The 21,783-nt window shown below is 33.4% G+C and overlaps 4 protein-coding genes across 4 annotated transcripts; 1 reads left to right on the top strand and 3 right to left on the bottom strand.

The window, feature by feature from the left end:
• Positions 1-3,673: 3,673 nt before the first annotated feature.
• On the bottom strand, positions 3,674-5,124 carry LOC107929231 (protein AGENET DOMAIN (AGD)-CONTAINING P1). Its single transcript, XM_041090495.1, has 3 exons — positions 4,539-5,124; positions 3,967-4,417; positions 3,674-3,851 (listed from the first exon to the last, which is right to left on the bottom strand). The coding sequence occupies exons 1-3, from the start codon at positions 5,082-5,084 to the stop codon at positions 3,844-3,846; spliced, it is 1,005 nt and encodes a 334-aa protein (XP_040946429.1). The 5' UTR covers positions 5,085-5,124; the 3' UTR covers positions 3,674-3,843.
• A 1,611-nt stretch (positions 5,125-6,735) lies between these two features.
• LOC121215596 (protein AGENET DOMAIN (AGD)-CONTAINING P1) lies at positions 6,736-8,223 on the bottom strand. Its single transcript, XM_041090496.1, has 3 exons — positions 7,569-8,223; positions 7,020-7,443; positions 6,736-6,914 (listed from the first exon to the last, which is right to left on the bottom strand). The coding sequence occupies exons 1-3, from the start codon at positions 8,061-8,063 to the stop codon at positions 6,907-6,909; spliced, it is 927 nt and encodes a 308-aa protein (XP_040946430.1). The 5' UTR covers positions 8,064-8,223; the 3' UTR covers positions 6,736-6,906.
• Positions 8,224-10,617: 2,394 nt separating this feature from the next.
• Positions 10,618-12,145, top strand: LOC107929254 (protein AGENET DOMAIN (AGD)-CONTAINING P1). Its single transcript, XM_016860625.2, has 3 exons — positions 10,618-11,186; positions 11,331-11,784; positions 11,900-12,145. The coding sequence occupies exons 1-3, from the start codon at positions 10,692-10,694 to the stop codon at positions 11,905-11,907; spliced, it is 957 nt and encodes a 318-aa protein (XP_016716114.1). The 5' UTR covers positions 10,618-10,691; the 3' UTR covers positions 11,908-12,145.
• A 2,593-nt stretch (positions 12,146-14,738) lies between these two features.
• LOC107929230 (protein AGENET DOMAIN (AGD)-CONTAINING P1) lies at positions 14,739-16,258 on the bottom strand. The gene is made up of 3 exons (XM_016860607.2): positions 15,701-16,258; positions 15,101-15,554; positions 14,739-14,987 (listed from the first exon to the last, which is right to left on the bottom strand). The coding sequence occupies exons 1-3, from the start codon at positions 16,193-16,195 to the stop codon at positions 14,980-14,982; spliced, it is 957 nt and encodes a 318-aa protein (XP_016716096.1). The 5' UTR covers positions 16,196-16,258; the 3' UTR covers positions 14,739-14,979.
• Between the last annotated feature and the right edge of the window lie 5,525 nt (positions 16,259-21,783).

Genomic DNA, 21,783 nt, shown 5'->3' with positions numbered 1-21,783 from the left:
TTTCTCCGTCTTATCAATGTCATCAATGGTCTGATCCTCAATGAAGACAACATCTCTGCTTCTCACGAGTTTCTTCTGAACTGGATCATAGAGTCTATAACCAAACTCACCATCTAGACCATAACCAATAAAAATGCATTGTCGAGCCTTGGCATCCAACTTGGATCTTTCATCCTTTGGAACATGAACAAATGCTTTACAACCGAACACACGTAGGTGATCATATGACACGTCTTTACCAAACCAAACTCTATCTGGCACATCACCTTTCAAAGGAACACTAGGAGACAGATTTATCACATGTGTCACTATATTCAAAGCTTCAGCCCAAAACGATCTTGGTAACTTTGCATCTGACAACAAACATCTGACTCTCTCAATCAATGTTCGGTTCATTCTTTCAGCTAACCCATTTAACTGTGGAGTCTTTGGTGGTGTTCTCTGATGTCTGATTCCCTGTCGCAGACAATACTCATGAAACGACCCTGTGTACTCGCCACCATTATCAGTACGAATGCACTTCAACTTCTTCTCAGTTTCCCTTTCAACTGATGCTTGAAACTGTTTAAACACCTCAAAGACTTGATTTTTAGACTTCAAAGTGTAAACCCATAGCTTTCTTGAACAATCATCAATGAAAGTCACAAAGTAAAGTGCACCACCATGTGATCTTACTTTTATCGGACCACAAACATCTGAATGGACCAACTCTAGCAACTCTGATTTCCTATGAGGAGGATGGCTTCTAAATGAAACTCTTTTCTGCTTTCCTGCTAGACAATGAGCACAATTCTTCAGTGTAGCATTCTTTAAACCCGAAAGTTGATTCTTCTTCGCTAAACAGCTAAGCCCCTTCTCACTCATGTGACTGAGTCGTTTATGCCACAACTCAGTTGAGTTGTCATTCAGTGTCACATTCACCGTCTCTCGAGAAGTCAAAGCTTGCATCAAGTACAAATTTGAGCTCTTCTTTCCTCGAGCCACAACTAAGGAGCCTTTAGTCAGCTTCCACTGCCCTTCACTGAAAGTGTTACAGAATCCCTCATCATCAAGTTTTCCTGCAGAAATCAAATTCAAACGGACATCCGGTGCATGTCTGACATCCTTGAGAGTTAACTTTGTTCCATTGTTACTTACCAAGCTAACATCTCCCATACCAATAACCGAAACCAAACCATCATTACCCATCTTCAATACCCCAAAATCACCAGGAGTATAAGATGTGAAGAATTCCTTCCTCGACGTGACATGAAGTGATGCACCAGTATCAATCACCCAACTAGTCTCGTCGCATGCTAGGTTGACCAAATTCTGATCACAAATAACTAACAAATCTTCACGAGTAACAGTAGCAACACGCTCGGATTTTTCATCGTCATTCCGGTCGTGTTTATCACCACCACCTTTGTTCTCTTTCTTCCACTTGAAGCAATATTTCTTGATATGACCTTTCTTACCACAATGATGACACTCAAGATTCTTGTATCTCGATCTTGACTTGCTTCGGCTTTTATCTCTACCCTTTCCATCTTTGTCTCTGTTTCTCCCACTGTTCTCGATAACCAACACCTCGGACTGTGATGTAGAACCCTGAGATCTTCTTCTAACCTCTTCATTCAACACACCACTCTTAGCCAAATTCAAAGTAATAATACCCTGTGGGGCAGAATTAATGAGTGAGACTCGAAAGGTCTCCCAAGAGTCTGGTAGAGTAGCAAGCAACCAAAGTCCTAAAATCTCGTCATCAAATTTGACACCCATACCAAGCAACTGATTCATCATACTCTGAAATTCACTAACATGGTCAGCTATAGACATTCCTTCTTTATATTTCAGCGCCATCATTTTCTTCAGCAAAAATAACTTGTTATTGCCCGACCTCGAAGCATACAAGCTTTCAAGCTTCTCCCACAATGTTCGAGCATGTGTCTCCTGATCAATGTGATTGTAAACATTTTCTTCAACAAATTGCCGAATAAAGCCACACACTTGTTGATGCTCAAATTCCCATTCTTCATCACTTTTCGAATCGGGTTTTTGAGTAGTAAAGACCGGAAGATGCAAAGCCTTCACAAACAACAAGTCCTTCATTTTATTCCGCCAAAGTTGATAATTTGTGCCATTCAACATAATCATCTTGCTCGTATTAATTTCCATAATTATCTGACACAATAACCAAGCTCTGGTACCAGTTTGTCGGGAAGAAACCGAACAACCGAAACAAAGCGAAAGCATAACCGGTGTTCTTTCTCTCCTTATAACTCCTGTAAAAATTATGGCAAGCACAATAGCACAAGATATGTTCTCTAGCAACCTTAATCAACCACAAATCAACTAATGCAACCACAACAAAAATAAATAGAGACACCAATATTTTTACGTGGAAAACCCCTCTAAATTAAGGGTAAAAACCACGGGACTTTAGAGTCCGATAAAGAGCTCCACTATCATCAAATGTTCAACTACAAGATCACAATATCAAGCCTACAACAAGCATTCAACTCCGACAAGGCTAACAACATGTAATCTTTAGCAAAAGAGAGAAAAATGAGAGAACATCACCAAAAACGTAGCTGCTGAAAAATGAGTATTTCCGACGCTACAAGACTCGGATGAAAAATCCGACCGTACAAAGTCAAGAACACCTTATCACCTAGCTGCTGTCCAAAAATCAGCTCAATCGAACCACGGATGGACCTTCGATCGAAGAGTTGATCACTGCTGCACCAAGCTTGAAAATCTGATTTTTCTTCTATTCTCTTTCTCTCTATTTTTTTTTTTTTTAGTTCTCTGCAGAAAAATTTCTGCCCAACACCCGTTAATAAGCCAAAAAATTGGCTTTTGACAAAACCAAAAGAAAAAGGAAGGCAAAACATTTGTGCCAGAAAATATGGGTTTCCCACATAGTGGGACCCATACCCAACATTAACCTGGTTAGAACCGAAGGTGACGCTACTATTGAAGATCTTCAAGAACAATTGATTTTACTCACACAAACTTCAGTAGAGCATTCAAGAAAAGGTCTAGAAGAAACAAGAATTATAAATACTCGAGCTTTCTATCAAGATTGTTGAAGAGCTCTTGTATTAGTCTATAAATAGGATGTTGGTTGAGTTCCTCATTAGTCGTTTGGAGTGTATTTAAATATTCCTTGTTTATGTATTTGTATGGGGAGATATCGAATGTAAAGTGAGATATTTGGGGAAAGTGATTTATAATAATTTGGGCTCGACTTTGGGGCTATAATTATCCCATTTGGAGAGGGTAAATTGAGCTTTAGTCAATAGTTATACCTGATGGATTATTAACTAAAATCATTTTCCTAGTGAGACTCCACAGACATTAGATTAGTGAATCTGAACAGCGTTAACAACTACTATTTATTGGTTCTCTCCTTTATCACTTTGAATCTTTATCGATTTTTATTTTGGAACAAAGTGCAAACCGAATTCTTTTTCATTTAATTACATAAAATAAAAATATTTTGTCAAAAATAGTAATAACTAAACGTATGAAATGTTTATATCATTGTACTACACGTAAGTTATATATTTAGTTTATATGCTATAATTTGATCATTTTTAGTCATGATTAAACAATAGTCAATAAAATTAATAAACAAACATATATTATATTATGTCTAATGTCATGTCAATTTGTTGTTTTCATATGATACTCTAAAAAAAGACATGTCATTTAAGCTAATAGATTTAATGGCTACCATTTGAGTTGAGACTGAAAAACAGTTACCTCTTTTAAGCAGGCAACAATACAGATTATATCAACAAAAAAGAAAAGAAAAGAAAAGATGTCTTATTGAGTAGCTATGATCATGCACATGCTTCATATCACTGCAGCAAAAAATGATGAACCAGAAATCAGTTAAAAAACTTATACATGAACTTCATTGAAGAACACATATCTACTGATATATATGTATACACAAAAGGGTTTAGAGATGCACACCTGGGGAAGGTTTAGTCCATTTTCCATGAACCCAGTCTTGGTGTAGCCTTAAATTAGAGTGTTTAAATTCCATTTCTTCATGTGTAGCCAAATAGACCTGATATTTAGAATCTTCAGAAAGGACGTTAATAATCACACCCTTCCACCACCCACCTTTGTACAAAGCTTCAACTTGATCAAGCATTTCGAACTGGTCAGGCACCGGAATATCAGGTGGACGAGGCCTAATCTGCACGATATCCATCTCTTTCCCTAAACCAGTGTTATCTTCGGTTTGCACGGTATCATACTGAATCATGTACCTATTATTCCCCACTGGTTTAACAATAATTGCAGCAAACCAAGCACGGTTAAAACCATCTTCATCATTGGCCACCTCAACAAGTGCTCCCTCACTCAGCTCTTCCATCTCCATCGTTATCTTTGTTGGCTCTTCTTCCCTTTGTACTTCCTATATGCCAAGAACCAAGCATATATTAAAGGAGAAACCCCAAAGAAACAAGAATTGCGTATACTCAAGATTCAAGATGGAAAGAATCAAGAGACAAGAAATACCCGAATAGAGTTTATACCTCCACATCTAGCTCAGATTCCAGCGCTGGTGGCATCCAATACCCACCAAACCAGGTTCTATGAAGCCTCAATTGACTCACTCCAAACACTAAGCACTTTGGCCACTGATACTCACTGTGAAACAAAAAAACATAGTTGTCATCCTGCAACTCTACGACAATCACCCCTTCCCACCAGCCGTTCATGTGATAAGCGTCCGCGTTGTCACCTATCTTGAACTTTCTTGGACGTTGTGGAGAGGGCTGAGGGCGTATAAAGACGATGCTCATCTTCTTTAAGGGTCTTGTCCCGGTATTTTTATCTAGGTAAAGATCGGTGAATTTGACCACGAAATGGTTAGAGTATATTGGAGTGTCGCGCTTGATGATAATGGCGGAGAACCATGCACCCCGGTAACCAAATCCACGTGGTTTAATCTCAACTCTAGAACCTGGTTGCAGGTGTGGTGGGTCTTCGATGCCGAGGCCGATGGTGTACTTCCCTTTTTGTGACATTGTCCTCCTTTTGGCTGGAGATGTGAACAGAGAAAGATGTAAACTGCCCATGAATGCTTTTTATATATTCATTGAACGAACTGTTGGATTAACAAATAACGGCGCATGAATTGGTTTGAGAATCAATTCAATTATAATGTATATAGTTTATTAATAGTATAAGTATTAATATTTAGGTTGTTTACATCAATGTTTTCCGGACCGAAAATTGGTGTTCTTCAGCTATCAGGGATTCTTTAGCCTCAACTTGTTTTATCAATTTAGAATTTTCCTCCTTCAAACGAATGTTTTCATGCAACAAGTTGACATTTACATCACTGACTTGTTCCCATTTACCCAACATGATCTTGTAAGTCTTTAGAAATTCCTCATTAGATCCATCATCTGTGTGATTTATTACTTGTCATATATTATTCCCAAATAAAACTTACTAATAATTGTTGAGCTAATTTTAGAACATGATGTATTATGAGTTTTTTATTTATATTATTTCAATAATTTTTTATTGTTTTATATGGGATTTTTAGTAATTCTTCAATTAATCTCATTAACTTGTGATACGAATACAAATAATATAAAAATAAATAATATAAATATTTAAGAATAAAATTGTACTTGCAAACAAGGTCAAGCGTAAACATTGAAAAATATTAATGTGATGGGATAGCAAACAAGGTCAAGGAGTTTTGAGATCAATGCTTGGACCAGTGTCATCTGCGATAGCATCGATGACTCAGAAAAACTGTCATGATTGTGTTGGCAAATTTTAACAACAAATATATTTAGATTGTATTTTTCGTACCTGATTGAGATCCTTGCCAGCCCGTCTCTTATATCCAAACTCCACTTAGCAAGAGATTGTAGACATTTTTTTAGATTAGATCCAATCAATCATCATCCCTTATGGATTGGATCAACCCATGTTGTTGAAGGAAGGATATCCAGTTGATTTAAGTCCTATCTCATGCTATTAAACGATATTATTTGTGTTGTTTATCGTGCTTATTTAGAGGGATAATTTATTGTAACAGGTTGAGTATGTTAACAAGTCATACTAACTTATATATTGTGAGAATTTGTATAGGTTTTCTATAGATTGAGAGCACTTTATTTTGTTCAGTGAAGAATATTTGTGTGAGTGCATTCTTTTGACTTAGTTAGAGTCTTAAATTTTCAAAGAAAAACTTAAGAGGGAAAAAGTTTAGATCTTAGATAAAAAAAAATGAGAAGTCTAAACTAGTGAGTGTTAAAGCTTAGAATCACTTGTTATACGCTAAGATGGTAAATATTCTCTCTAGGCAAACCCCCGTAGATGTTAGGAAACCAAGTTGCGTAAACACCTTTAGTATTATTTATTTTGTATGCACTTTTCATTACATGTGCATGAAGGAGTTGAAATTGGTACGAGCATTGCTTGAATCTATCTTAAAATATCAATTTGGACTCAACATCAACTATAGTGAGAACTCTTAAAATGAGAATCATGAGAACCAAAATATTTTTAACTCTTAGATTGGATTTAAGAATTTATCTACCTCACCAATCTTTTTCATCTTGTTAATATAAGTTTAATAAGATATAATCTCTTACTTTCAAATTTATTTTTTTTAAAGAAAAAATTGACAACATATGAAAAGATTAAGCAATTTGGATATTTGATATTTGTTTTTATTTTGTGAAAAAAGTTTAGATTATTTCACTCTAAAAGCTTTAGGTAATTGATATCCGATTGTATTGTTAGAAAAACAACAGTTACTGAATTTTTTCACAGTTAAAATAGAGACAGATAGTGTCAAAAAAGGAAAGAAAGGAGAAAAGATGCCATATTAAGCAACGGTCCAAGCTTGACTACGTTTATGATCATGCACATGCTTCATATCACTGCAGCAAAAAGTATGAATCGGACATCAGTTAAAAACTTGTACATGAATATCACTGAAGAACACTTATCTACTGATATACAGAAGGGTTTAGAGATGCACACACCTGGGGAAGGTTTAGTCCATTTTCCATCAATCCAGTCTTGGTGTAGCCTTAATTCATCGTGTTTAAATTCCATTTCTTCACGGGTAGCCAAATAGACATGATATTTAGAATCACCAGAAAGGACCTTAATAATCACACCTTTCCACCATCCACCTTTGTAGAAAGCATCAACTTGATCAAGCATTACAAACTGATCAGGCACCACAATATCCGGTGGACGAGGCCTAATGTGCGAGGTATCCACTTCTTTCTCTAAGAAATCAGTGTTATCTTCGGTTTCCAAGGTCACATACTGAATGAGGTACCTTTTATTCCCCACTGGTTTAACAATAATTGCGGCAAACCAAGAACGGTTAGAACCATCTTCATCATTGCGCACCTCAACAAGGTCTCCCTCATTATACTCTTCTTCCCTTTGTACTTCCTATATGCCAAGAACCAATCATAAATATTAAAGGAGAGACCCCAAAGAAACAAGAATATTGCATATACTCAAGATTCAGGACGGAAAGAATCAAGAGACAAGAAATACCCAAATTGAGTTTATACCTCCACAGCTAGCTCAGATTCCTGCACTGGCGGTACCCAATACCCATTAAACCAGGTTCTATGAAGCCTCAATTGATTCACTCCAAACACTACGTACTTTGGCGAGTGATTATCACTGTGAAACATAAAAAGATAGTTGCCATTATTCCACTCTTGAAGAATCACCCCTTCCCACCAGCCGTACTTGTGATAAGCGCCCGCGTCTTCACCTTGCTTGAACTTTCTTGGACGTAGTGGAGGGAGCTGAGGGCGTATATGGCTGACGCTGAACATCCTTAAGGGTCTTTCCCCGGTTTTTTGGTCTTGGAAAAGATGGGTGAATTGGACCATGAACCTCCTGGAGGGTATTGGAGTATTGCGCTGGATGATAGTGGCGGTGTACCATGCACCCTGGTAACCAAATTCGGGGGGTTTAATCTCAACTGTGGAACCTGGTTGCAGGTGTGGTGGGCCTTCGGTGTTGACGCCGATGCCGCATTTCCCTTTTTGTGACATGCTCCTCCTTTTGGCTGGAGATTGGGAACAGAGAAAGATGAAAATGTCGGAAAAAATAATTCGAGAAATTAGGTTAAAACTTCCGATATTTACTGATTTATGTTATTTTAGGGGAGAGAAAGAAAAACGTGTCTTACATGGCGTGTCAGTGAATTGTGATATTATCATTGAGGCTTAAATTTGATTCTTTTTATACCCATTTTAATATATATATTTTTATTTTATATTGTTTTAAGCTTTTTTTAGTTAATGTTATAATTTTTTAAAATTTTTATTTTTAATTTATTTTTTAATTAATAAATATTTTATTTATAAAATCAAATAATTATTGCAAACATAATTATTTTCAGTAAATATAATATTTATATGTATAATATTTATTTTTAATCCATGTAAATTGACATATTATATATTTTTGTATGTGTATTTGAAATATTTCACATATAAAAATATTTAAAATATCATACCCACAATGTAGATGAAAAACAATAATATTTGAAATATTTTACATATTTGAAATAATTATTTGAATTTCTAATATTAGAAATCACCATACCCCACAATATAGGTGGAGAAAATAAATATTTGTCATATAAATATTATATATAAAGAAATATATAGCTAAAGAATTAGTTGATATTTTTAAAAAATAATTACATATTTATTATTTGATTTTATAAATAAAAGAATTATTAATTAAACAAACTTGAAAATAATATATATATTAATTATAAATATTAATTAAAAATAAAAAAAAGCTTTAAACAGCATGAATTGAGAAAATACATATTAAAATGCTTATAAGAGGAATTGAAATTATAATATTTTTATTATTATGTAGGTTGTTTACATCAAAATTGTCAAACCGGACTGAAACATCATATTGACAATCGATCAGTATATCGTTCTAAAATAAGGTAAAATTCGATTGATCTAAGAATTAGTACAAACCAAGCTAAAAAATTAGTTAAACTGGATTTTATAGTGTTTAAAATATTTTTTAAAAAATATGATTTTTTAATAATTTATTTGATTTTAACCAGATCGACTAGTCCGATTGAAAATCAATGGTCTAACCAGTTCGACCACTAGTACGGTTTCAAAAACATTGGTTTATGTATATTAGGTAATTGTTTATAGATTGGACCGGGAGATATACTTCATAAAATACTAAGACATATTCGGATATTTCGAGCTTTTGAAAGACAAAAGTGAGTTAAGAGGACGTAGAAAGTTATGCTTAGAACTGATCATGAGTCGGGCTACTTGCCCGGGCCCAAAAGCCTACTCGAAAAGTGAGAGAGTTTGGGTAAAAATTTAAGCTCAAAAAATGGGTTTGGACAAAAAAAATAAGGTCTATTTCCTAAATAGGCAGGGCCTCGGGTAGGATTTTTTGGTCTGGGCCAAACCCAGCCTGGCCAGATTAGCCTAAACTTTTTGTTGTTGTTTTCTTGTCATTTTGATATTATATTGTTACTATTTTGTTGTTGTTGTTTGAATATTGTATAACTCTTGTTTTATTGTTAACTTTACTACTATTTTATTCTTCTTTAGTATGTTTCCAAATCGTAGAGTTTTGCATAGGATTCACCTAAGGTTTCCAAATCTTGCATTGTCAAGGTCTTGAATCTAATGGTCAGCATCTGCATTTTAGACTACTTGACAGAATTGTTTCCTTCATGTGTAGTCCGTAGGATATCTCAAGCTGTTTTCTTTTTAATAATAAAGCTTGTTTTCTTTTTAATCAAATCATCAAGTTAGTGATCTGCCATAAATTGATGTGTCAAATTATACCTCGTTTATCTCTTAACGAATTTGTTTTTAAGTATTTTTAGTAGTTTTATATAATTTTAATTTTTACAAGTAGATTTATGAAATTGCTTCTTTTTCCTCATTTTTCGATTCAAAATAATCAATTGTGCCATTGAAAAACCTAATGGTTGATTAAGTGTCGTAGGAAAGCAGTTAACTATCAAACACAAGTACTCCATAATACGAGAGTCTCTCTTTCATCTTGGTTCTAGACTCTTTCATACCCTTTCTCTACTAGCATATAAACGAGAATTTAGAAATCTTTTAGTGAAGATTGGAATTGAATTATAAATTTTAAGAGGTCAAAATATAATTTTATTAATTTTTTATTTCAACACTTTTGAAAGAATAACTCATTTTTATCTTGAAAGAGCTTAAAAATATTCAAATATGTCTTACCTTTTTTACGAAGTATATCTTTTGGTCCGATCCATAAACAATTACTTAATATATGTAAATTAATGTTTTTGAAACTGGATCGGTGGTTAAATTGCTTAGACTATCAATTCTCGATTTGACCAGTTCAAATAGAATGAATTATTAAAAAATAGATAAAAAAAACTTTAAATATTACTTACAAAATCATGTTGAATCAATTCGTACCAATTTACGAATCAATTTATTTTTTCCTTATTATAAACAACCTACATATTTATATTTATATTATTAAACTATATTTAAAAATATTATTAATTATAATATAATTGAATTGATTTTTAATCTAGATGAAAATTATAAAAAACTAAGACTCAGAATCAGAATCACATTTCACCAGTTTCATCCTCCTCTGCTTCTCTGTCTCTAGCCAAAAGGAGTATGTCAAAAAGAAGCAAGTATGATCTGGACTCCATCCCCCAAGACCCACCATACCTGCAACCAGGTGCCCTGGTTGAGATTCAACCCCCCGAATTTGGTTACGAGGGTCCTTGGCACATCGCCACTATCGTCCAGCGCGCTACTCCAATACACTCCAACAGGTTCGTGGTCCGATTCACCCATCTTTTCCAAGACGAAAAAACCGGGAATAGACCCTTAAGGATGTTCAACCTCGGCGATATACGCCCTCACCCCCCTCCACAACGTCCAAGAAAGTTCAAGAATGGTGACCACGCGGACGCTTATCACAACAACGGCTGGTGGGACGGGGTTATTGTTCAAGAGTTGAAGAATGGCAACTATCTTTTTAGGTTTAACAGTGATAATCAGTGGCCTAAGTTCGTAGAGTTTGGAGTGAATAAATTGAGGCTTCATAGAACCTGGTTTAATGGCAATTGGATACCGCCATTGGAGGCATCTGAGATAGCTGTGGAGGTATATAAACTCTATTTGCCTATTTCTTGTCTTTGATTCTTTTCATCTATCTTTTGTGTTTGAGCTTTCTTGGATCTTGAGTATATGCAGTTCTTGTTTCTTTGGGGTTTTTCCTCTAATATATGCTTGGTTCTTGGCATATAGGAAGTACAAAGGGAAGAAGAGCCAACAAAGAAAACGATGGAGATGGAAGAGTATAATGAGAGAGCACTTGTTGAGGTGGCCAATGATGAAGATGGTCCTAACCGTGCTTGGTATGCTGCAATTATTGTTACACCAGTGGGGAATAAAAGGTACCTTATTCAGTATACGACCATGAGAACCGACGATAACAGTGGTTTCTTTGGGAAAGTTATGGATACCTTGCACATTAGGCCTCGTCCACCTGATATTGAGGTGCCTGACCAATTTGTAATGCTTGATCAAGTTGATGCTTTCTACAAAGGTGGGTGGTGGAAAGGTGTGATAATTAAGGTCCTTTCTGATGATTCTAAATATCATGTCTATTTGGCTACACATGAAGAAATGGAATTTAAACACTCGGAATTAAGGCTACACCAAGATTGGATTGATGGAAAATGGACTAAACCTTCCCCAGGTGTGCATCTCTAAACCCTTTCGTATATATATATATATCAGTAGATATGTGTTCTTCAATGAAGTTCATGTATAAGTTTCTTAACTGGTTTCTGGTTCATCATTTTTTGCTGCAGTGATATGAAGCATGTGCATGATCATAAACATAGTCAAGCTTGGAGCGTTTCTTACTATGGCATCTTTTCTCTCTCTCTCTCTCTCTCTCTCTTTTTTTTTTTAAGATACAATCTTTCTCTATTTTAACTTTGAAAGAATTCAGTACCTCTTGTTTTTCTGGTTCTTCGGTACTTCATATTACATCATTGTTGCCAGCTTAAAATTGATTTTGATGTCCTTATGTTGTTCTTGAATTATGGTTAAAAGCATTTTAGCTAGTTTAGTTCTGACTATAGTTGCTATTATTTTATTTCCATCAAATTAATAATTTTCAATGTTTACCCTTAACCTTATTTACAAAATAGGATGGTAAACATTAACACCTCATACCCGACCTGAATATCAAGTCAAAGCACTGAGATATTACGACAATTACTAACACATAGTAATTATCTTTTTTATATCGAAAGATGTAATAGATACAATTAGATAAAATATGATCATATCGGAAGAATGAAATTTATCCCAAAGAGATTAAGTATATATGAGAGTAACACAGCTATAACAAGATCATTGGACAAAAATGATATATAATAAGGGAGAGTTCAGTCATGGTATTATAGTGGAATGACTCAATGATTAAATAATGTTGTATTTAATAGGTGAAGAGCCGACACTTAATTGTAAAATATTTAAACTTTAATTATATATGTCCAATCAATCACTCTGCTAGCTAGAAATAACTCAAAACGAATTGCATGTTGTTCAACGGTGACAAAATAGCATTGAAATCACCATTATAAGCCATTAGGGGTGAGTATTCGATCGAGTCGAGTCGAATCGAGTAAAAAAAATTTGAGTTAGTCGAGTTGACTAATCCTATTTTAGCAACCAAACCCAATTCGAAATTTTTTTAATCGAAACGAATCGAGTCAAAAAATTTCGAGTCGAGTTAGCGAATCCTATTATTTATACTCAATGTTGCGTTTATATGGACTAATTATTTAACTAGTAGACGAAGTACAAAATTATTTAACTACATAAACAATATAATGGTTTTGCCTTTTAACTTAATAAGTAAACATTTATCAAAATGACGTAATTTGCCTTTTCTTATTCAGATCTTCGAATAACTCGAATTGTGTAATTCATATTCGAGTTAAGCTGAAAAACTTAATTTTTTATTCGAGTTTATCCGAATAACTTAATTAACTCAAATGACTCAAATTATTTAATTCAAAATTTGAATTTTTATCAAGGTTTTTGAATCAAATCGGATTTTGCTCACCCCTATAAGCCATTAAAATCAGTCTTAGAAAGATGCCCTACAAGCTTATCTCTCCATGAGATTGGTTGTTCAGTGGATGGATCGATCAACTTATTGCTATCCGTAGTCTCATCTTTATCTCTGAATCGAACCTTTTTGGGGATCAACCTTTCCACAGATAAATCTTCATTGGCAGCGTTTTCACCAAGACAATGTACTGTTAGTGTAGACAATCACATCTATGTCTCGATCTTATAAGAGTTATTTTCTTCGATACCTAAGACAATGTATCTCTCCAATTGGACTTCATAGACATCATAATAGTTTTTCAATCAATTTGCTCAATTTCGATTAAACTATGGACTGTTTAGATTATATACTAATATAAGTTGTCTTATCGCATTATGATCCAATCATATAATGCAACTTAATATTAATTAAACATTAGATAATCAAAAAGTTAATATTTGCTTATGTTTTGTTTTGCATGCAAAAATAGTTAAGGGCAAATACAAATGATCTTAATGAGTAATGAATTTTTTTTTAAACCATTTGATTCAAAAAATTACTAGTGTGGAATGATAAATATACTACACTTAGGATACCAAATCCTAACAACTAATACAATCAGAATTTTTATAATTAATATAAGGCTCCGTTTGTTTCATTGAAAATGGATTCTGGAAAATGATTTCTAGAAACTGATTTACTTTTCTGGAAAAGCTAATATTTTCTGGTGTTTGAATGAATCTGCGTAAAATATTTTCCTAAAAAATATTTAATAAAAGTTTTTTTCAATGAAATAAACATACATTTGAGATTTATTTAAAAGAAGTAGTGAATTGATTACAAAGTGATGTTAAGGTGAAATTATAGTAAATAATGAATCTTCATGATATTAGGTAAATTGTAAAATTTGTGAAATTTATAATTAAAATAAGAGAAGTGATATGCATGAAAATTTGTCATGTGAAATAAGATATTATAATGAATTATTTGATTAAAGTGCTTATATGGTGAAAAATAAATTACATAGTAATAGGGACTAAATTGAAAATTATGCAAAATTTTAAGTGTGAAACAATTTAATATGTGAATATGGTAATTATGATTAAAGCTTAATGAATGTGTTATGAGATAATGAAATATGCATAAAGTATTGTAAAAGTGAAATTGTGGAAAAATATGAAATTTTTATGATGACAATGACTAAATTGTTAAACTTGAGAAAATATGTAGATGAAATAATAGAAATGAAATACATAGAAATTTGATATTCGAAACAAGATATTGAGATAAATTATGTGGTTAATGTGTAACAAGAAAGAAAACTAATTTAATATGATTAATTAGTGAATAATGAACTTTTATGACAAAAAGGGACTAAATTAAAAAGTTATAAAAATTTATAAAAATATATTTGATAAATAAATAGTGTAGTAAAGAATGTAACATCTCGATGCTTTGACCTAATGTTCGAGTTGAGTATGGGGTGTTACGTTTACCATCCAAATAAGGTTAATTAGGGTAAAACATTCAAAATTATTAATTTGATGGAAATAAAATAACAGCAACTATAGTCGGAACTAAACTATGAAAGCTAAAATGCTTTTAACCGTAATTCAACAACAATACAAGGACATCAAAATCAATTTTAAGCAGGCAACAATGATATAATATGAAGTACCGAAAAACCAGAAAAACAAGAGTTACTGAATTCTTTCAAAGTTAAAATAGAGAAAGATTGTATCTAAAAAAAAGAGAGAGAGAGAGAAAAGATGCCATAGTAAGAAACGCTCCAAGCTTGACTATGTTTATGATCATGCACATGCTTCATATCACTGCAGCAAAAAATGATGAACCAGAAACCAGTTAAGAAACTTATACATGAACTTCATTGAAGAACACATATCTACTGATATATATATATACGAAAGGGTTTAGAGATGCACACCTGGGGAAGGTTTAGTCCATTTTCCATCAATCCAATCTTGGTGTAGCCTTAATTCCGAGTGTTTAAATTCCATTTCTTCATGTGTAGCCAAATAGACATGATATTTAGAATCATCAGAAAGGACCTTAATTATCACACCTTTCCACCACCCACCTTTGTAGAAAGCATCAACTTGATCAAGCATTACAAATTGATCAGGCACCTCAATATCAGGTGGACGAGGCCTAATGTGCAAGGTATCCATAACTTTCCCAAAGAAACCACTGTTATCGTCGGTTCTCATGGTCGTATACTGAATGAGGTACCTTTTATTCCCCACTGGTGTAACAATAATTGCAGCATACCAAGCACGGTTAGGACCATCTTCATCATTGGCCACCTCAACAAGTGCTCTCTCATTATACTCTTCCATCTCCATCGTTTTCTTTGTTGGCTCTTCTTCCCTTTGTACTTCCTATATGCCAAGAACCAAGCATATATTAGAGGAAAAAACCCCCAAAGAAACAAGAACTGCATATACTCAAGATCCAAGAAAGCTCATACACAAAAGATAGATGAAAAGAATAAAAGACAAGAAATAGGCAAATAGAGTTTATATACCTCCACAGCTATCTCAGATGCCTCCAATGGCGGTATCCAATGCCCATGAAGCCAGGTTCTATGAAGCCTCAATTGATTCACTTCAAACTCTACGTACTTTGGCCACTGATAATCACTTGCAAACCTAAAAAGATAGTTGCCATTCATCAACTCTTGAACAATCTCCCCGTCCCACCAGCTGTTGTTGTGATAAGCGTCCGCGTGGTCACCATTCTCGAACTTTCTTGGACGTTGTGGAGGGGGATGAGGGCGTATATCGCCGAGGCTGATCATCCTTAAGGGTCTATTCCCGGTTTTTTGGTCCTGGAAAAGATGGGTGAATCGGACCACGAACCTGTTGGAGGATATTGGAGTAGCGCGCTGGACGATAGTGGCGATGTGCCACGGACTCTCGTAACCAAATTCGGGGGGTTGAATCTCAACCAGGGCACCTGGTTGCAGGTATGGTGGATCTTGGGGGATGGAGTCCAGATCATACCTGCCTCTTTTTGACATACTCCTTTTGGCTGGAGACTGAGAAACAGAGAAGGATGAAAATGGTGAAATGTGATTCTTATTTTTTTTATATGTTTCATCTTTATATTCGGGATTAAAAATTAATTCAATTATATTACAATTAGTAATATTATTAAATATAGTTTAATAATATAAATATTAATATGTAGGTTGTTTATAATTATTTCTGAATTAGATCAAAAATCAACCTATACATCGAATAATGAAAAAATAAATTGATTCGTAAATCAGTACGAATATTTTGAACAGGATTTTATAATATTTAAATTTTTTTATGTATTTTTTAATAATTCATTCTATTTTAACTTATCAATTTGAGAATTAATAGTTTAACCAATTTAACCACCGATCCAGTTCCAAAAACATTGATTTACATATATTAGGTAAATGTTTATGGATCAGACCAAAAGATTGTTAGTACAAATTTCCAGTGAAGAAAATCTCGAACACACGAACGAAACTCGAACAGAAAAAGAAAAAATAGGACAAGGCTCCAAGGCATGTATCAAGTCACTCTCTTTAAGGTTATATTTGCCCCCACCTATTTTCGGTGTGCAAATAAATTCCAAGCAAATTAACCTCGAGGATACAATGAAACCAATGACTATTTGCGTTTTGCACTGACGAGAATAGCCCACTACACACTGAGCAATATATGATAAAAAACTCAATTTCTATAAAGGATTTCTGCAGTAATACTTTATAAAATAATCTAATAATATTAGAAAATGAAAGAATGAAAGAAAGAATATTAGAATTTTTTGGTGTGTTTTCCAAATGAAATCACGTTCCTATTTATAGGAATTTTTATATCTCTTCATAGAGACATCTTTCATCAATAGGTGTCTTTCTGAATAATAATATCTTAAAAATAAACACATAATTATTCATTTAATATTATAAGTATTCAAATAATATTATTTAAATAGTTATAATTCTTTTTCAAAAAATCAAATAATATAACTTTTGATTAATTACACCCATTCATTTATAGTTATTGGAACACTATAAATATTTGACAATGTTCCAACAATCTCCCCCCATTTTCAAAATATTTTGGATTTTGATATTATTGGAAATCAATTTGCATAAATGAAGGTATCTTAAGATTGAACCTTCACTTATCGAAAGCATGTTAAAGTTAATCGAAATTGCATGGTAGACTAAGCTTTGAACCAACTATTCCATTTGATTGACCGAACACATCTCACATAATTATTTCAACACCGGTCAATGCATAGTATCTAGGGGCACTATTATGGCCATATGTCTATGTCCTCTTTTCATGAGTGGCATCAGAGCTAAACCCTTGAGCTCCTAGAAGCGGCCACACTTCTACTCACATAGATAGATCCCATCAAGAGTGTTCCCGTAATTATAACACTCTAACATATTTATGTTATGGGTCCATTAAGAGTACATTATTTATCATTCCCTTATTATTACGGGTACCTAGCAATTTAATCTTAGGATGGATTTATTTATAGTGCTAACAGTCACATACTAATGATGTACTTTGTCTTATTGAACTCAAGACTTGACGTTATATCAAGCGTTGAGTCTAGTTTCCATCATAGGTGACTCTAATTAATGGGCTTGAGTCTCATCCCTTTTGAGGTCCTTTTTTACTGCATCTCTAGCAAGACTTTTTGTCAAAGGATCTGCCAAATTTTCACTTGACCTCACATAATAGTGATCACTCCATCAAAGATTAATTGTCAGACATAACTATGTCTTAATCCAATGTGTCTAGACTTTCCATTATATACTTGGCTATATGCCTTTGCTAGAGTAGCCTCACTATCACAACGGATAGAAATAGGTAAAATTGGCTTAGGCCATAAAGGTACATCATAAAGCAAATTTCTTAACCATTTTGCTTCTTTAGATGCAGCGGCTAATGCAATAAATTCCGCTGCCATGGTGGAATCAATAATACATGTTTGTTTCTTGGAACCCCAAGAAATGGCTCCTCCATCAAGATTGAAGATCCATCCACTAGTAGATGCATGATCTTCCAAACTTCTAATCCAACTAGCATCCGAATACCCTTCTAAAACTAGAAGATATCTATTATAACATAATCCATAGTTAATAGTTTTCTTTAAGTACCTAAGTACTCTATTCAAAGCTTGCCAATGCAAACTACTTGGATTACTTGTGTACCTACTCAATTTTCCAATAGCATATGCAATATCTGGTCTTGTACAAGTCATTATGTACATAAGACAACCAATTAGACTTGTATATTTCAATTGATCAATTTTCCTACCAGCATTAGATACTAATTTTATTTGAGGATCCATGGGTGTAGATGTTGGTATACAGTTGAAAAGATCAAACTTTTTAAGCACATTTTCAATGTAACGTGATTGTGATAAAGCTATAGTGCTTCCATCTCGAGTTATTTTAATCCCAATAATAACATCTGCTACACCCATATCCTTCATAGCAAAGTTGTTTGACAAGAATTTCTTTGTGTTTTCTATTTGTTCCAAATTCGTGCCAAAAATGAGCATGTCATCTACATATAAGCAAATTATGACACATTTTCCATTTTGCAAATTTGCTATATATGCACTTATCGGATTCATTTATTTTATAGCCATTAGCTAAAACAATCTTGTCAAACTTTAGGTGCCACTGTTTTGGTTCTTGTTTAAGTTCATATAAAGATTTAACAAGCTTACATACCTTATGCTCTTGTCCTGGAACAACAAATCCTTCTGGTTGCTCCATGTACAATTCCTCTTCTAATTCACCATTTAAAAATGCAGTTTTAACATCCATTTGGTGAACAACCAAATTATATATAGAGGTAAGTGATATTAAGAGTCTAATTGTAGCAATTCTTGCTACTGGAGAATAGGTATCAAAGTAATCAATACATTATTTTTGTGTAAAGCCTTTGGCTACCAACCTTGCTTTAAATTTATTAATGGTGTCATGGACCTTCATTTTCTTTTTGAAGATCCATTTACAACCTATTGGTTTGGAACCTGGTGAAAGATCAACTAAGATCTAAGTTTGATTTCCAATTATTGAGTCCATCTCATCATTTATTGCTTCTTTCCAAAAAGCAGAGTCTTGAGATTTCATTGCCTCTTCAAATGCAATAGGATAAGATTTCGTATTATAACAATAAGGTATCTTATTGCATATACTTTCACATTTTCCTTCTACAAGAAACATAATGAAATCTGGTCCAAAATCTTTGACATTTTTAATCATCTTACTTCTTCTTAATTCTTGACAAGATTCATCATTATTATCAATTTGTTCCAATGGAATCTCATTCTCATTTGAAGAATGAATCAATTGTTGTGGTTGTAATTGTCTTGATATAAAATTAAATCTATTTTCATCAAAAATAGCATTTCTTGCTTCAATAACAGTATTAATTGAAATTGAATCATTTGGTTCAATTACCATGAACCTATATGCCTTGCTATTATGTGCATAACCTATAAATATGCATTCAATTCCTCTTTCACCTAACTTTTTACGTTTAGGTGTTAAAATTTTGACAATATCTCTACAACCCCAAACCTTCAAATAATTAAGGTTTGGTAGCCTTTTCTTCCATTGTTCATAGGGGGTTATTTTAGTTTCCTTATTAGGAACTCTATTCAATATATGACAAGTTGTTAGAACAGTTTCTCCCCAAAAACCTTGTCCAAGACCTGAATATGATAACATTAAATTTACCATTTCATCAATACTCTATTTTTCTTTTTAGCTACACCATTTTGTTATGGTGTGTAAGGGGTTGAAACTTAATGGACAATTTCAGTGGATTCAAAATAACTTGGATTATAATATTCTCCACCTCTATCCAATCTTAAGCACTTGATAAATGATTCACACTGAAGGTCAACTTCATATTTATAAACTTTAAATTTATCAAGCGTTTCATCTTTTGAATGCAATAAATATACATAACAATATCTAGAACAATCATTAATAGAAGTAACAAAATATTTCTTTTCACCTAATGTAAGAGTATTATGCATGTCACATAAATCACTATGTATCAAATCAAGCAATTTTGTTTTCCTTTTAACCTTAGGCAAAGGGTTTCTTGTAATTTTAGTCAACATACATGTATTACATTTTTCAATATTATTATTAAAAACAGGAATTAAATCTAACTCATACATGTCATTCAATTTTCTATAATTCAAATGACCTAATCTATAATGCCACAAACAAAAAGATTCAACCATATAAGCATAAATAGTATTTTTATTCTTATTAATAATATTGAGTTTGAACATACTCTCATACATATACCATTTCCCCACAAAAATTCTTCCCTTAGATAAAATAAACTTATATGCCTCAAAAATAAGTTTGAAACCAAACTTATTCAACAAACTCCTAGACACTAAATTCTTCCTAACTTCTGGTACATAATATACATTATTTAAGGTTAAAACCTTTCCAGAAGTGAATTGTAGTTCAACAGACCCTTTGCCTTTGATTGCTACGGTGGAAGAATTTCTCATGTACAAGACATTGTCATTTTCACATTGTGTGAACTTTGTGAACATGCCTTTATCTTTGCACACATGTTTGGTTGCTCCGGTATCAATCCACCATGTATTATCATCTTGTGCCATATTAATTTCAGATATCATTGCAACGAACTTTTCGTTATTATCAGCCTTAGAAGATGATTTATTCTTTAAAAATTGACATTCCCGGCTTTCTACAATGATAGCATGAGCCCTTTTTTTTAACTTAGGTGTTCTATCAGTCTGTTTGAACTTTCTCTTGAATGGTTTAGTAGTTTGTACTTCCTCCGTAACATGCACTTTGGCATTTTCAAAATTTAGGTTCTGATCTTGTTTTCGATATTCTTCTTCAATACGAAGATGATTTACCAAAGCCTCAAGAGATATTTCATCTTTCTTATGTTTTAGACTTCTTTTAAAGTCTTTCCAAGATGGAAGAAGTTTGTCTATTATGGAGAATACAACAATCATTTCATCCACTTTCATATCATATTGCTTGAATTGATTCAACATCTTTTCAATATCACAGAATTGTTCCATAACAGAACGACCATCAACCATTTGATAATTATTGAAATGATTGACAATAAATTTCTTACTTGTAACATCTTTAGTCATGTATATTGTCTCCAATTTGTCCCATAATTCTTTAGCGGTGACCTTATTTTGGTAGGTGTCGAACAAACCATCAGATAAACCATTCAATATGTGGCTCATGCACATGTAATTAGCATTGTCCCATTTTTTCTTTCTTGGGTTGCAGCAACAGATTCGTTATCATTCTCTTCAGGTCTTAGAGTATCCAAAACATAAGCAATCTTCAAAGTTGATAATAAGAAGTGCATCTTTTTCTAGCATCGTCGAAAATTGCCACCATCAAATCGATTAAGTTTGACAAAGTTGGAAGCCAACTCCCTTAGTGTTCCACTTTCATGTGTTGTGGTAGTCATCATGAATTATATAACCTTAAAACTGCTAGTACAAATCTCCGGTAAAGAAAAACTCAAACACACGAACGAAACTCGAATAGAAAAAGAAGAAATAGGACAA

This window comes from Gossypium hirsutum, chromosome D03 (genome assembly GCF_007990345.1).
Source record: "Gossypium hirsutum isolate 1008001.06 chromosome D03, Gossypium_hirsutum_v2.1, whole genome shotgun sequence".
Lineage (NCBI taxonomy): Eukaryota > Viridiplantae > Streptophyta > Magnoliopsida > Malvales > Malvaceae > Gossypium > Gossypium hirsutum.
This window is presented reverse-complemented; position numbering and strand designations above follow the sequence as displayed.

Coding starts and splice junctions, on each gene's coding strand:
- LOC107929231 (XM_041090495.1), bottom strand. CDS start 5,084: ATGGGCAGTTTACATCTTTCTCTGTTCACATCTCCAGCCAAAAGGAGG. Junction 4,418..4,538: donor AATCTGAGCTAGATGTGGAG/GTATAAACTCTA, acceptor CTTGGCATATAG/GAAGTACAAAGGGAAGAAGA.
- LOC121215596 (XM_041090496.1), bottom strand. CDS start 8,063: ATGTCACAAAAAGGGAAATGCGGCATCGGCGTCAACACCGAAGGCCCA. Junction 7,444..7,568: donor AATCTGAGCTAGCTGTGGAG/GTATAAACTCAA, acceptor CTTGGCATATAG/GAAGTACAAAGGGAAGAAGA.
- LOC107929254 (XM_016860625.2), top strand. CDS start 10,692: ATGTCAAAAAGAAGCAAGTATGATCTGGACTCCATCCCCCAAGACCCA. Junction 11,187..11,330: donor CATCTGAGATAGCTGTGGAG/GTATATAAACTC, acceptor CTTGGCATATAG/GAAGTACAAAGGGAAGAAGA.
- LOC107929230 (XM_016860607.2), bottom strand. CDS start 16,195: ATGTCAAAAAGAGGCAGGTATGATCTGGACTCCATCCCCCAAGATCCA. Junction 15,555..15,700: donor CATCTGAGATAGCTGTGGAG/GTATATAAACTC, acceptor CTTGGCATATAG/GAAGTACAAAGGGAAGAAGA.